This window comes from Myodes glareolus, chromosome 14 (assembly GCF_982192425.1).
Source record: "Myodes glareolus chromosome 14, mMyoGla1.1, whole genome shotgun sequence".
Lineage (NCBI taxonomy): Eukaryota > Metazoa > Chordata > Mammalia > Rodentia > Cricetidae > Myodes > Myodes glareolus.
In genome coordinates this window covers 75,067,469-75,082,114 of record NC_142039.1, presented here as the reverse complement: position 1 = coordinate 75,082,114, position 14,646 = coordinate 75,067,469, and the positions used below count along the sequence as shown (strand labels likewise).

The 14,646-nt window shown below is 40.7% G+C and overlaps 1 protein-coding gene across 7 annotated transcripts in view; it reads left to right on the top strand.

Annotated features, from left to right (window-relative positions):
• The window catches only part of Agtpbp1 (ATP/GTP binding carboxypeptidase 1), a 115,873-nt gene that overhangs the window by 64,433 nt on the left and 36,794 nt on the right, over nt 1-14,646 (top strand). For all 7 annotated transcript variants that reach the window (XM_085699639.2, XM_085699634.2, XM_085699635.2 and 4 more), the window contains 4 exons: nt 590-1,236; nt 7,568-7,651; nt 9,305-9,391; nt 9,472-9,620. In XM_085699639.2, the coding sequence (XP_085555765.1) occupies nt 590-1,236; nt 7,568-7,651; nt 9,305-9,391; nt 9,472-9,620 (967 nt within the window). The remainder of the gene's footprint in view (nt 1-589; nt 1,237-7,567; nt 7,652-9,304; nt 9,392-9,471; nt 9,621-14,646) is intronic.

Sequence of the window (14,646 nt, the reverse complement as noted above, 5' to 3'; positions counted from 1 at the left end):
AAATATTGAGAATTATAAAAGTTTATTGGTTCTTTTAATAGTGTTCGAAAGAATTTTATTCAACCGTCATTGAGTCAATTCCTGGTATATCGTATGATATTAAGTATATGTGAAATTAGTTGCTTTCAGTATTAACCATTGAAGTCTGTGACAGCTAGATGTGTCTGCACCTGACCAACATCCACCTTGTTCCAATGTGTAAAGCCTGGTTATTCAGTTGCTGGGTGGAAGTAAAATGAATGTCATTTGTAGGTGGCATTTGGAAGCTATTTTTTGCAGGGCAGGAGAGAATTGAACTCAGGTTCTTATGTCCACTAAGCAGGCATTCTATTGTTGTGTGGTCTCCCAGCCTCTGTTTGTTTGTTTATTCATTTAACCCTCCCTCCCTCTCTCCCTCCCTTCCTTCCTTCCTTCCTTGTGTGTGAGTGCTTTGCCTGCCTTTATGTATGTGCACCATATGCATGCCTGTAGCTTATGGAGATGAGAAAAATGTGTGAAGTTTCTGAAGTAGTATGTGAAACAAACATGCTCTTACTTGCATTAGCATACTGACAGATAACAGGTTAAACTTATTTTTTTTCTTAAACAGGACTATGAATTAATCTCCAAGGAACCCAAATCTCTTGTGTTTGAGGGGAAAGTCCGAGGCCCTATTGTTGTTCCCACGGCTGGAGAGGAAGCGTCTGGAAACTCAGGTAGTGTAAAGAAAGGAGCTGTACTGAAGGAGAAGATGTTTCCCAAGGGCGAGGAAGCCAAGGAAGATGGCAAGGGCAGTGGTGGTCAGAACAGAACTGCTTCCTCAGCTCACAGCTTCAGCAGTGACATCGTGAAGGCCTTGGACCGGATCACCTTGCAGACCAGTCCTTCCCAAGTAGGCCCGAGGAAGGACTGTGGTCTCCCTCTCTCGGTCCTCTCGTGCACGAAAGCATGTCCACAGGTGGCTACGTGCGGAAGTACTCTATTTGAAGGGCGGACGGTCCAGCTTGGGAAGCTTTGTTGTACTGGAGTTGAAACTGAAGATGATGAAGATAGCGAGTCCAACTCGTCAGTCGAGCAGGCCTCCTCTGTGGAAGTCCCTGATGGACCAACGCTGCACGACCCAGACCTCTATATCGAGATTGTGAAAAGCACGAAGTCTGTTCCAGAGTATTCAGAGGTGGCTTATCCTGATTATTTTGGTCACATTCCACCTCCATTCAAAGAGCCCATTTTAGAAAGGCCTTATGGTGTACAAAGGTGAGCTGCAGATCTCTTCCTCCTCCTAAGGCATACTCACAAATTCTATCTGGGGTCTCTAGGAAAACGATTGCTGCAAGTTAAAGGTACGTTGGTTGGGATGCTTTGTGTTGCTTTGAAATTGCCCCTGTTGATAGTTGTGTCTGGAGAATCAGCTATGATTGCTATACTTTGGATTTTGAATGACTTAGTTCATTGGGTGTATAGCAAGAAAAAGAATACATAGCAAGTAGCAGATAGATAACATCAAGTCAGGCACTTAGAACATCCAGCAGAAATGGCCAGAGAGGCCTTGCTGAAACAGTGAGCTGTAGGACCAATTTAGAGTCCCAGGTAGTGTCCTCCTTCTAGTGACCTCAGGCATTCTGTAGTCTGGGGTAAACAGTAGTGAGTGACCTATTGGAAGTGTTTTCCCTACAGCTGTTCTCAAGGGTGCAGTTTTTACTACCCTTGAGTTATTTGCTAGTCTCCTTTCTTGTCACAGGGTCAGGGTATCAACCTGCACCAGGACAAGGGATCTCTGAGGGCGCTCGAGTCTGAGACAAGGAGTCTACTCCTTCCTCTGTCAGTTCTCAGCAAGTGCAGAGGACACCATGATACTTAATTAATGTAATTTTATGGACTTACTTTATTTTGCCAGCATATTACTTATTTAAATGAAAGAATAATACGTACCTGATATAATGTAGAAACTTGGTTTAGATTGCACCTAAAAGTATGAAGGATTATTTAATGATGTTTGAATAAATACTATCTTAGCAGTATTTAATAATTTTTTATTCATACTTTGTTTAGACATGCTTTTAAAATATGCTGTAAATGAAGCAATAAGGATACATTCTTTTGTTTGGCAGTTTAGCTGGAAATAAAAAGTGAGAATTCCTTATTCACAAAGGCACTAAGTGAGGTGATATTTCATGTGCCAAAAATACATCTAGAAATTGTTGCTAGCAGCCTCGACATGCCAAAAACCTTTATAAATCTTTTTAGTGTCTCTGAACTGTTTCTGGTGAGTTTTAAAAGATGACGTCTGGTCAGTTTTTGATACCCCGTTGTTAGAAGTGTAGCATGTACTGAAAAGGAGGCCTTGCTGTTGCCTCTGAACATCCTGGAATACAAGCTTCTTTAAGCCCCAGCTGTGCATTTTATCGTAGCATGTGGTACTACTTAATGCTTCACTTGATGGCCTCGGGACCTCCCATCCAGTGACAGAACTGGAGGGTTGTGAGAGAAATCCTGGGGCTTTCCAGCCTAAAATACTCTCCTTTCTTTATAGGAGATGTTCGCTGGCCCTTACAGCTCGATCGTCTTAAGGCTTTAAAGTTTTACATTCAAGTCAGAAATGCCAAATGTGGTTAGCGAGCAGCTGCTTAGAAAGCTCTCAGAAATGCTTTCTAAGCAGCTGAAATACATTGAGGATGCTGACTTTAGTTAGCTCATGTCAGTTGCCTTTTTTCTTTCAGCCTGCTCTAAGCAAGTGATGGATTCCCTATCTGAATCTAGTAACACTATAAATGAAAGGTGTCAAATTAACGAAGCTTTATTGGTTTGCTACTTTCAGAAGAAAGAAGCAAGCCATTCCTTTAAATTTACTTAGTAAGCTAGGCATGATAATGCTTACCTGTGTGGTCCCAGCCACTTGGGAGGCTGAGCCAGGTTAACTTGGGCAGCATAGCAAGACCCCATGCTCAAAAAAATTATCGTGAGGAATGTTTTAGTGTTATTTGGAGTTCTGTTGTTTTCTTGCCTTTGTAGTATTGATCTTAATCTTTTAAAAACAAAAATTAAGTATAGAATAAAAAAATTCAGTTGAAAAGTCTCTGACCCAATTGCAAAATAAAAAATCTGTTGTAAGATTTGTTTTCATATATATATATATATATATATATATATATATATATATATATACTCAATGTAAATGACAAAATAACAGTAAAATTAAATATGGTGTATTTATCATTTCATTTAATCAGGGAATGGAACAGTTGTGAATTCTCATGCAGACTGCTTCCTTCTTCCCATGGGCCTTACTGTCCTCTCCCACTGCTCCTCCCAGTCCCTTCCTCAGGCTCAGGGAACGTTGTGGAAAAGGGGGTGGAGATAGTATGAGGTCAGAGGGTGGGAAGCAGGACTTCCGGATGTCATTCATCTGGGCAAGATACAGCTGAGCCATTTGTACTGCTAGATTTAGAAAGGGGTAGCATTATCTTCAGCTGTGTCCATTGCTGACCCTGCAGGCTTCAGTGGACTCCATAGCTATACAAATGGTCTCAGGGAAACTAACTGGATTGCGAAACAAAAGTATAATTTAATCTTTGAAACTAGATGTGATGGTAAATATTGTCAACCTGATAGGGTCTGTAACCTCTTAGGAAGGGCTGAGGAAATGGCTCAGTGGTTAAAGTACTTGCCATGGAGATTCCACATAAATGCTGAGTGGTGTAGTGGCCTGCTTGTAATTCCAGTGGTCAGGAGACACAGATCCCTAGAGCAAGCTGGCCTCACTAGACTAGCTGTATTGGTAAACTCTCAGCGGATAGGGGAATAGGGTGGGGGAACATCATGGAAGGTTCCCAGTGTCAGATGAATATGCATGGACATTTGCATACATGTGTGACTGTTATACAGAAACACATGTGCACTCACCCCATCCCACAGAGGAGAACCTGCTCTGGAGGAATTATTTACATTCTATTAGTTTGCCTGTGAGATACATTTACATTAAGTTAGCCTCTGGGCATATCTGTGAGATTAGATTAAGTTAATTGAGGGAGACTCACCTCTGCTGTGGGCAGTGTCTTTCCAAGGTCTGGGACCTGGGCTGAATAGAAAGAGATGAACAGCAGCCTTCATTTCCTTGCTTCCCAACTGCAGGTGCAGGGTGGCAACACCTTCCAGCAACAGGAAGAAGAACTACCAGACTACTTTTTTTCCTTATAGACTATTTTGTATGTGTTGAGTTATTTTCCTTTCCTTTTCTTTTCTTTAGAGCTCTTCCCTCATTCTTTTATTTTCATTGATGGTCCGTGGGGGTTACATTACCTGCTTTGCCAGTCTCTCAGAGATACTGAGGCTCGACTGACAGAAGCATGTGACAGTCCTTGCAATATTGAGAAGTTTGCTAACTCAGAAGCTGTTATCATTCACATGACTGTTTATCTTCCATCTCTCCAGAGTCATGAAGCATTCTTGATCAGGCCCTTGACAACCATTAAGTAGGATTTTCCTGGTCATGAAAGTTTATAGTTCCTCCAAGGTTCATTGCTAAGAGTTTCAGCTGACAGCTTCTTACCCGATCAACTCAGAGGGACAACCAAGGAGCCACACTGTCACACAGCCAAGGAAAGACCCTGGAGAAGCTGGGAAACTGGAGGGAGATGGGACTCCTGAGCATCTGCGGGAAGCTCCCTTTCCCTTCTTGAATGTGTGAGGAAGAGTTAAGGCTGTGTTATCAGGCTGCCCTGTGCTGGACCTCCAAGAGGAGGTCTTAAAAAGACACAGTCAGTCCAAACAGCCAACACTGTTCCTTTGACTGTTGGACTCAGAGCCATTGCCAGTGCTCCTGACAAGTCACTCTGGGCTTCTTTTTTTTTAAATTAATTTTTATTGAGCTCTACATTTTTCTCTGCTTCCCGCCCTGCCTCTCCCCTCCCCTTCAACCCTCTCCCAAGGTCCCCATGCTCCAAATTTACTCAGGAGAGCTTGTCTTTTTCTACTACCCATGTAGATTAGATCTATGTATGTCTCTCTTAGGGTTTTCATTGTTGTCTAGGTTCTCTGGGATTGTGATTTGTAGGCTGGTTTTCTTTGCTTTATGTTTAAAAACCACTTATGAGTGAGTACATGTGATAATTGTCTTTCTGGGTCTGGGTTACCTCACTCAAAATGATGTTTTCTAGCTCCATCCATTTGCCTGCAAAATTCAAGATGTCGTTATTTTTTCTGCTGTGTAGTACTCCGTTGTGTAAATGTACCACATTTTCCTTATCCCTTCTTCAGTTGAAGGGCATTTAGGTTATTTCCAGGTTCTGGCTATGACAAACAATGCTGCTATGAACTTTGTTGAATACATGTCCTTGTGGCACAATTGAGAATCCTTTGGATATATACCCAAAAGTGGTATTACTGGGTCTTGAGGAAGGTTGCTTTCTAATTTTCTGAGAAACCCCCACACTGACATCCAAAGGGGCTGTTTTGAGTTATTTTTCTATAAAGTAAACTGTGTTTAACTGTTGAGTAGATAAAGAAATTTTTGCCTTACACTTTTCTCGTGTTTTAGTTTCTTTTTATGTTTAACTGTCACACGTTTTAATATTTTCTTCATAATGCCCAGGTCTTCATTTAGGACAAGTTTTGAGCGTGTGTAGAGCTTAAGGTTGTATTGTTGTTACAGCTTTCTGTCACTGTGACCGATGTCTGTGACCAACAGTGAATACAGAGAATGGCTTCTTCTGGCTTGCGTCTTCAGGGGTTTTAGTCTGTGGTGGGTTGACTGTTCTGTGCCTGTGGTAAAGCAGACACAGTGCCAGGGAGTGCAGGTAGGGCACACTATTTATCTCATGGTGGCAGTGAAGGAGAGCTGGAAGGGGTGGAGAGGAAGGGATGGGGTTCTTAGTATCCTCTTGAGGTGTTTCCCCCAGTGACCTAGCTTCTGTCCTCAAGGCCTTACCTCTAGTGGTTCTCCAGCCTCTGAATGGTGGCCTTCAGCTCTGGGTCTCTGGGTGACACTTGAAGACTAAGGATGTCACTGACATTAAGTATAGGAAAGCGTCCTTGTGTAGGTGGCAGTTTCAAACTTTCTAAGCTAAAGAGTCTTGAAATTTGGATTTCTGAGGCTGCTTTTCATAGTTCTATAACCATGGTTCTAATTTCTACTGTTTGTCTTTAGCTAATGTGAACAAAGTTAGGGGTTAAATCAGTTCACTTAGTGGACTTCCTCTCTAAGAACTCATTTTAGAGACTGGAGAGATGGGTCAGTGGTTAAAGTACATGCTACTCTTGCAAAGGCCGCAATTTTGTTTCCCAGCACCCACATCAGGCGGTTTACAGCTACTAGTAATGCTAGTTACTGGGGGGGGGTGTAAAAATATTGGGTGTGCACACATACACACAATTTAATAATAAAAATAAATCTTAAAATCGCTTGGAGAGATGGCTTTGCATTAATGCCGCCAGGACTTGGTGTCCAGTTGGCCTGGAATCAGCATCTGTGCTAAGGTCTGAATTTTCTGTCCCAGCTGTACCTTAGTTCCTTCTGGTGCTTCCCTCCTTCCCACTTTTCTTCTCCCACACCCCCACAGGAAGGGGATCTGCAGAACATGCAAGCATACTGTTATAGTTGGTTTGTTTATTTATCTATCTATAATTAATTAATTCTCTTTGGGGGTCTGTCACCCAGCTCCCAAATACGTACACAGAGACTTGTTTTTACTTATGAATCCCTGGCCTTAGCTTGGCTTGTTTCTAGCCAGTTTTTCTGAATTAAATTTTCCAGTTTCTCGTCAGCTACATTTTGCTTTTGGGCCTTTTACCTTTCTCTATTCTGTATATCTTTCTTTCCTTCTTACTCTGTGACTGACTGTGTGCTTGAGTGGCTGACCCCTGGCATCCTCCACGCTTCCTTTTCTCGCTCTCACTCTCTTCCCTAGATTTCTTCCTGTTTATTCTCTCTGCCTACCAGCCCCATCTTTTTCTCTCTCTTGTCTAGCTCTTGGCCAATCAGCTCTTTATTAGATCAATCAAGTGTTTTAGGCAGGCAGAGTAACACAGCTTCACAGAGTTAAACAAATGCAACATAAAAGAATGCAACACATCTTTGCACCATTAAACAAATGTTCCACAGCATAAACCCATGTAACATACCTTCAACCAATATTTCATAACATACTGCTAGTTGGATTCTTGGGCTAAATTCCTAGATACACGTGTTTTAAAATCTTGCAGGATGTCATAACTCTCCAGTTGTGTCCTACCTCCAGTTATGCACACAGAATTACTTGCCTAACAGTTAGTCCATATGCTTTCTGTGTAGAGAGGCCTAATAGATACTCTAGGCTAGCTTCCCTCCCACCCTCTGTCTTTATAAGGTTTTACTGTGGCTGTATTTATGTGGTTAGCTTTTAAAGATCAAGCTTTGGTATGTACTGATTTTTATTTTTTTTTTTATTTTTGTGTTAGCTTTTTGTATACAAGTAAAAGAATGATTATTTTTATTTTACACAGTTATCTATTTTATACCCTTTCACTCCAAACTCACTCTGGAGAAAGTTGTGCATTGGTATCCTTGGCATATAATTGTAAATTTTGTCAAGTTTGTCTTTTATGATTTCAGGACAAAGATTGCCCAAGACATCGAGAGGCTAATACACCAGTGTGACATCATAGACCGGGTGGTGTATGACCTGGACAACCCCAAGTAAGTCTGAATCCTGAAGTTCTTGTAACAGATTATCCTTTATCATATCTCCCCCATCCTTTATTGTCGCTGTTTTTATCCTTTAACAGGTAGGTATATGACGATCATGGTAAATCTTGTCCATTTTTTCTTCAAGTTGAAAGACAAGCTTTTTTTTTTAGGTAAAAATTAAAGGTAAGCTAATACCATGTTTTTGTTTTTTGTCATTTAATGGGATTTTTTTCTTTTTTATTAAGATTTTTTTAATACAATCTTTTCTCATTTTACATAGCTATCCCTGTTTCCACTACACACACACACACACACACACACACACACACACACACACACACACACCCTGCACCTTCTCATCCTCTCCTCAGAAAGGGTAAGGCTTCCCATGGGGAGTCAGCAAATTCTGACACTTCATTATGAGGCAAGACCAAGGACCTCAACATAAAAGACCTCCTGAGAAAATTAGGAGAAGGTGAGAAGGGAGGGTGGTAGGGAAGGGAGGAGGAGAATGTGGTTTTGGAAAAATGAAACTAACTCCACTTGAAAGAGTGGGGTTTTCACAGGCAATGCTGTCCTTTATTGCCATAGCACTAGACCAGTCACTGGAGTTGCCATCCTGGCCTTATGGCTTGGCAGGCCAGCCATTTGCTACTTTTGAATTATCACTGATAGTATGTATGTGTCAGGACCTAACTGCAGTAAATTCATAGAAATCTCAGCTACTCAAAGAAATTGAGTGAACTCTATGGGTCTCTCCTCTCCTTGCTGCTCTGAGGAAATCTGACATCTTACTTTTCATGATTGGAGGAAACAGACTTAAGAATGGTTGTTGGTAGGTAGACCTATGAGTTAAAGCTCCATCAAAGGTGGTGCCTGAGTCTAGAATAGTCTTTGCTGTTGTTTATGGCAGAGTGTCCCACTGTAGCTTAGGCTGATGTGGAACTCACTGTGTAGCCTAGGCTGACTTTCAACTTAAAATAGCCTTCCTGGTTCAGGAGGCATATGCCACCATTCTTGACTTTAAAATATTCTTACCCAAGGAAAGAATAACACCCTATTCAACATGTAGCTGTTTCATTATCATGCTTCCATGTTAGATGTGGAAAACAAACCTCAGAGCCCCAAGCATGAGCATGTCCAGCTTGTTCCTAACAGATGTGACGGTGCACAAAAATACTGAGATTCTTGGAGTTTGTTCGTTCTTGTTTTGGAGTAGAATTTTCAGAAGAGCAGGGGTTTTCATTCTCTGAGGGTCAGGCAGGCAGACAACGGAAGTGCCCAGCATGTAGGTACTCAACCAGATGATAGGTAAATCCCTTAAACTGCCCATATTAGCGAAAAGCAAAAACTGCATGGTTTGTTAAAATTACGGCTACTTACCAGGAAGTTTAAAAAATAAGTCTCTTTTTTTCCTATGTGATAATCAGTATTTTAGAAATGACATTTATTCAGCAAGGCAAAGTCCTTATTATGGATATAATTGTAGGAACAAGACTCTTGTGATTATAATTTGACTATAAATGGATGTCAGAGTTTTTTTGTTTGCTATTGTCTTTGTTTTAAAAGGGAGGAGGGAAGCAATGTCCTCTAGTTTTAGTCTTTGCTTATCTGTTTAAGTGTGCTATATTTTAATATATTTATTTTAAAATTTTTATTTAGCTATGACACTCCAGAAGAAGGAGATATTTTGAAGTTTAACTCAAAATTTGAATCTGGGAATCTGCGCAAAGTAATTCAAATTAGAAAGTAAGCCGTTTAAACATTCTCATTTGTATGTGCACAGACTCTCCCGACTTGTCATTAGTCGTCCTTGTCTTGTGTTTTAGAAACGAGTACGACCTCATTCTGAACTCGGATATCAACAGTAATCATTATCACCAGTGGTTCTACTTTGAAGTCAGCGGGATGCGGCCTGGTGTTGCGTACAGGTTCAACATCATCAACTGTGAGAAGTCCAACAGCCAGTTTAATTATGGTGAGCCTCTTGTTCTTTCCTGTGAAGAATGTTCAGGCAGTTACCTGCAGGACCAGAAATCAGCACGGAAGCACTGCCTTAGATGTATTCAGTGTCTCTTTTTTTCCAAACCTTAGCCGTTCATCATGCACAGTTTGAAATAGCTTAAAGTCTGTTTGGTTGGTAAGAAGGGCTACCCTCGTGCAGACAGCCCTTTAGGCTGCAGTAGCAGTTGTTGATCTCATCCAAATGGAACACAATTCAGATAATGCCTGGGTAGCAGCAGCAGCAGCAGCAATAGGTCAGGGGTTTCTTTTTTATGTAGCCTGTTAATGTTCTGCATAGGTTTTATTTTAGGATATTAAATTAGCTCTTTTTCATTTATAGATTAAATCATAGAATTGCTAATGTTTTGTTAAATTTTTTTCCATTTTAAGCTGGGCGCAGTGCTGAACGCCTGTGATCTCAGTCCTGCCTGGTAAGGCACACGTGGGGAAGATGTGTGGAGGGCGTGTGCATTTTAGACGAGTTGCAGTTCAGTGGTGGTTCAGTCCAGAAAGCTCTGGCCTCTATTCTCAGCTCCAGAAGAGAGAAAAAAAGCAAAGAAAAATATTTTTACATTTGTGTTTAGGAAGCTGTACTTTCCCCTCCCTAACTGCCCCCACCATACCCACTTTTGGTATCATGGTCATACTGTCTTGGTACATCATGGCACATCTTCCGTCTTCTGGAAGTCCTTGTGTAGAACTGGCACTAATTCTGCAAGGCTTGATGGACTTTTCTAGTGAAACCGTCTGAGCTTTGCATTTCTCTCTTGTTGGCTGTCTTGTACACTGGCATCATTTCCTTACCAGATGAGGATTGTTGGTGCTCTGTTATGTGGGAACTGAGCTCTGCTTTTACTAGTGGGTCCATTTCTTCCCAGGGGTCACTGGTCACTGTTCCTGTGTTGCTGTTTCTGTTTGCATGGCCTGTGCTGATAACCCCAGTTTCATTTTCTGTAATCGTAGCTGCGACTCTAGATCCTGCTTAGCTGCCCACATAGAACTTGCGCTTCGCTTCCCTTGTGTTCACTGGGTACCTGCTGCGGGACAGACATGTGTCTGTTCTTGGCCAGTTTCATCCCTTGCAGAATAAGTCCTTATTGCACAGTTTATTGACAGTGTTGAAGAATGAGTGTTGCGTTTATTGTCTTCCTTACTGCTGCTCTCTGGATAATTTTTCTTCTTCTTTTTTAAATAAAACTCTAGTGTTTTGGAATAGGAATCTGAAGTATAGCTTGTCATTTAACGCTGCTGTGTTCGTACCTTAAATACAAAACTTAAGGATTATTTGTTCAGCATCTGGTCAGTAATCAAGGACTGTGTCTATGGAGGCTAATTACATAAACTCAACATTTGTATTTAAAAATCAAAACTTCAAACTAGCAAGTTTTTTATATAGTACGCATACTCTCTAACATACAAAACATCCCTTTACTGAGGAGAAATATGTTGCAAAATGATAGTGGTCTCAGTAATTGGTTATGAAGATTGGAAAGCTTTAAACAGGGGGTCTGAGACACTGGTGTTCTTGTTTCAAGTCATTTCCCTAAGTTGTTAAAAGCCTGTGGTGATGATGCTCTTCAGAGAAAACAGTTCTGAAAATTAAAGCTTTTGGTAGTTGAAGTTGCTGCCAGCTGCTGTGTGGAAGTAGGAAATAATGTATTCTAGAATGACCCACTTGTATGAGATAAAAGGTTTGTCATTTAATGAAAGATTGGGATGAATAGATATTTTAATATCTGGCATGGTTATAAATACTTTTTAAGAGATTTGAAGTCTTATTTAATTTTCAAACAATCTAGTAAATGTGTGTGTTTTGGTGAAAACATTCATAGTGTTCTTGGTTTGCATGGCTGGTGATAGGACTAGCCTTGTGTGGTCTGTTCCATACGCCTGTTCTCCGTGATGCTAGTGCATAGCACAGTCACTGATTGTGGCATATGGATCCATCCAAGTACTAGGCACGTGGCTTAGCCTCTGAGACCAGATTGGAGTGGTGGGGTCACAGTGGTATGACTGTCACCAGAATATGACCTCTCTCAGAAACATTTGCTGACCTTCATTCAGCCTTGTCGTATCTTTTAAAGTGAAACTCATTCAAAGTATTATCAAGATAAATAAAGATATCTATTCGTTCCTTATTTAACTGAGTACAAAAGTTTTTAGAGTAGAACAGTTAGTTATATTGATTTTATTTGTATGCTGAATGTCCTTTAAGAATAAAATATGAAGTTATATTTATCTGTGCACAGTAGTGTAATTTTTGAACAGTGCTGTAAGATAGTCTTTTACTAATCTTTATTTATTCTCTTAAAAATAATGTTCTTAACATTTTAAACTCAGCTGAGCAGTGAAAGATTTAAATAGAGTGCTCATCTGGAGCAGGCTCTCTGCTTTAGAAAGCTCTCCCTCCCTGTCGGAGGTGAGGCAGTCTCTTCCTTCAGTGTCCTTCCAGATTCTGAAATGAGTCCATCTGTAGCTGCACTGACTCCATCAGGAAGATGTCTGATGTGCCGTGTTCTGAAGTCTCTTCTGGCTCTCCCTGGACGTGCTTGTGTGCATTTCCATGTGCATTTCCCCCTGGACATGCTTGCGTGCATTTCCCCCTGGACGTGCTTGCGTGCATTTCCCCCTGGACGTGCTTGCGTGTATTTCCCCCTGGACGTGCTTGCGTGTATTTCGCACTTCCAGTCTCAATAAAACTGATGCTGTCCTGTGTGGAGACAGCCCCCTTGACGCAGCTTTATGTAGCCCTTACCACAGTGCTGACATTTTGGACACATAATTGTGGCTCATTTTAAAAAAATAAAGACATAACCATGCTGTTTCATTCTCTATATTTTAATTAAAAATTACATTGCTAACATTTTCCCTGGTCCTCAAATATTCTTTTGAAATAAATTTAATGAGGGTTATCCATACTTTTATTATCACACATTATTGGTCATAGTTTATCAGGTTTTTAAAAATTATTCTGGCATTTGAACTGTTTTATATGTCTCCTTTGAGTTAAAAACATTGTTTGTCATAAGCTGGGGCCTCAGCTACACGCTAGCACTTGTTTGGAGAATATTGATTAAGTATGATAGTTTAACATTTTACCATTTTCAGAAAAGTTAAAAATCTTTGTTTCCTAAATAGTTTATTTTTTTTGAGTCTCAACATAGTTCTAACTAGTCTTGAGCTCATCATGTTAAATGAACTTGAACACCTGATCCTCCTGTGCCCACCTCAAGTGGTGGGATAAATAAAGGTGTGCACCACCACCGCTCATGGACATCTATTATACATATTACAATTTTATCAGGTGCCAGAAATTTTAATTAATTATAGGATAATTTAGATTTTTCTTTACATGGTCTTGCGTAAGGTAAATATCAGCAGCATTCCCATTAAAGCCAAAATGAAACATGCTCTCCAGTGTCTTCCCTCTGAGTGGCTGTTCAGTTTTGGACAGTGGACATGGAGTGCTTTCTTGTGTGAGTGACGTTTAGATTTTCCCGATGGCACAGCGTTGTGAACAGAACCACAGCTGTGTGCGTGTCTTTGTGCTTGAGCTTCTCTTTTTATGTATTTAAAATTTTCTGTTTTTATATAAAACACAGCTGCTGGTCTGCAAATCTTCAGAAGTTTCCTAATTTTGACCTTCACCTCCCTGTAAATTTGTACTTTTCTTCTTTGATTTGTTTTTGTAGACAATCAAAACATCAAAAATTTTCTCTTTATTACAACTTAATTTTGTATCCCTCTCTGATTTTAATATTTGTCTTTTTGTATCTTTTTGGTTTTGTTTTCTATTTTTTGTTTGTTTTGTTTTTTGAGACAGGGTTTCTCTGTGTAGCCATGGCTGTCCTGAAACTCTCTTTGTAGACCAGACTGGCATGAACTCACAGATGTCCACCTGCCTCTGCCTCTTGAATGATGGGATTAAAGGTGTGCCCTTTTCCCCACTTTGTGGGGAAGCTTGGGCATTTTTCTGGGGTGTGCTGAGAGATGGGCACTTGGACGTGGACTCGGGAGGTGCAGGGTCCATTGATGGGCAGCCTCATCACTGCTTTCATTTAGAGAAATTGCCACCCCTGCTCCACTTTTTGGGACTTTTTTTTGATAATTCTGCTAATTATTTTTTTTTTTACAAATGATCCTAAAGCAGTTTTACAACATGTTTCTGAAAATAATGCTCTTTGCTGAATTTGAGAGTCTGTGCCACTCTCTATCGCCACACCCTTTCTGTTACTTGAAATGGATTTTCTTAGATTGCCACTAGATGGCAGTTTTACATTTAATAAAAGCCAGCTTTAGTTTCAAGCTGTGTTTTATTCTCTCCCTGCATCCGTCTCTACCTCCTTATGTGAACCAAGCATGCTTGGAAACAGGCCACGGCACACAGCTGGGGATCTACGCCCCACGTGGTGGAGGTCAGCTGGGGCTGCCTGGGTTGTGACCTTTCCTTCTGGTGCAACGGAGGCTTTAAGTTAGTTAGCTGTGTTACTAATACTTCCCCTGCTGTTTCAACATGTATGTGTTCTGTACATCGATAATATGGCTCTTAGTAGCTGTTTGGTAAGTGTTTGTTGATTGATGCAGAGAATATGAGGACCATAACGATCATGCTGGTAGCATAAAACAAGCATGCACAAGATACTTGTCAAAGACCCTAGTCTAGTTAGGATAATCGATTTTGTGTGTATGTTGTATGAGTATATGTGTTTGTATGTATGTATATATGTGTGTATGCTGTGTGAGTGTGAAGTGTGTTGCGTGAGTATGTCTGTATATGACTTGTGTGTCATGTGTATATATGATGTATATATGTGCATGCATGTTATAACATGAATGTTGAGGTCAGAGCACAACTGTAGGTAAGTCAGGATCTCTGTTGTTTACAGCTGTGTACAGTGGACTACCTCCCTGGCCCAAGAGCTTCCAGAAAACCCCATTTTTTCTTCCCATCTCCTGGTAGGGATATGGTGGGATTAAAACGTGAGGGTCCGGGGGCTCAA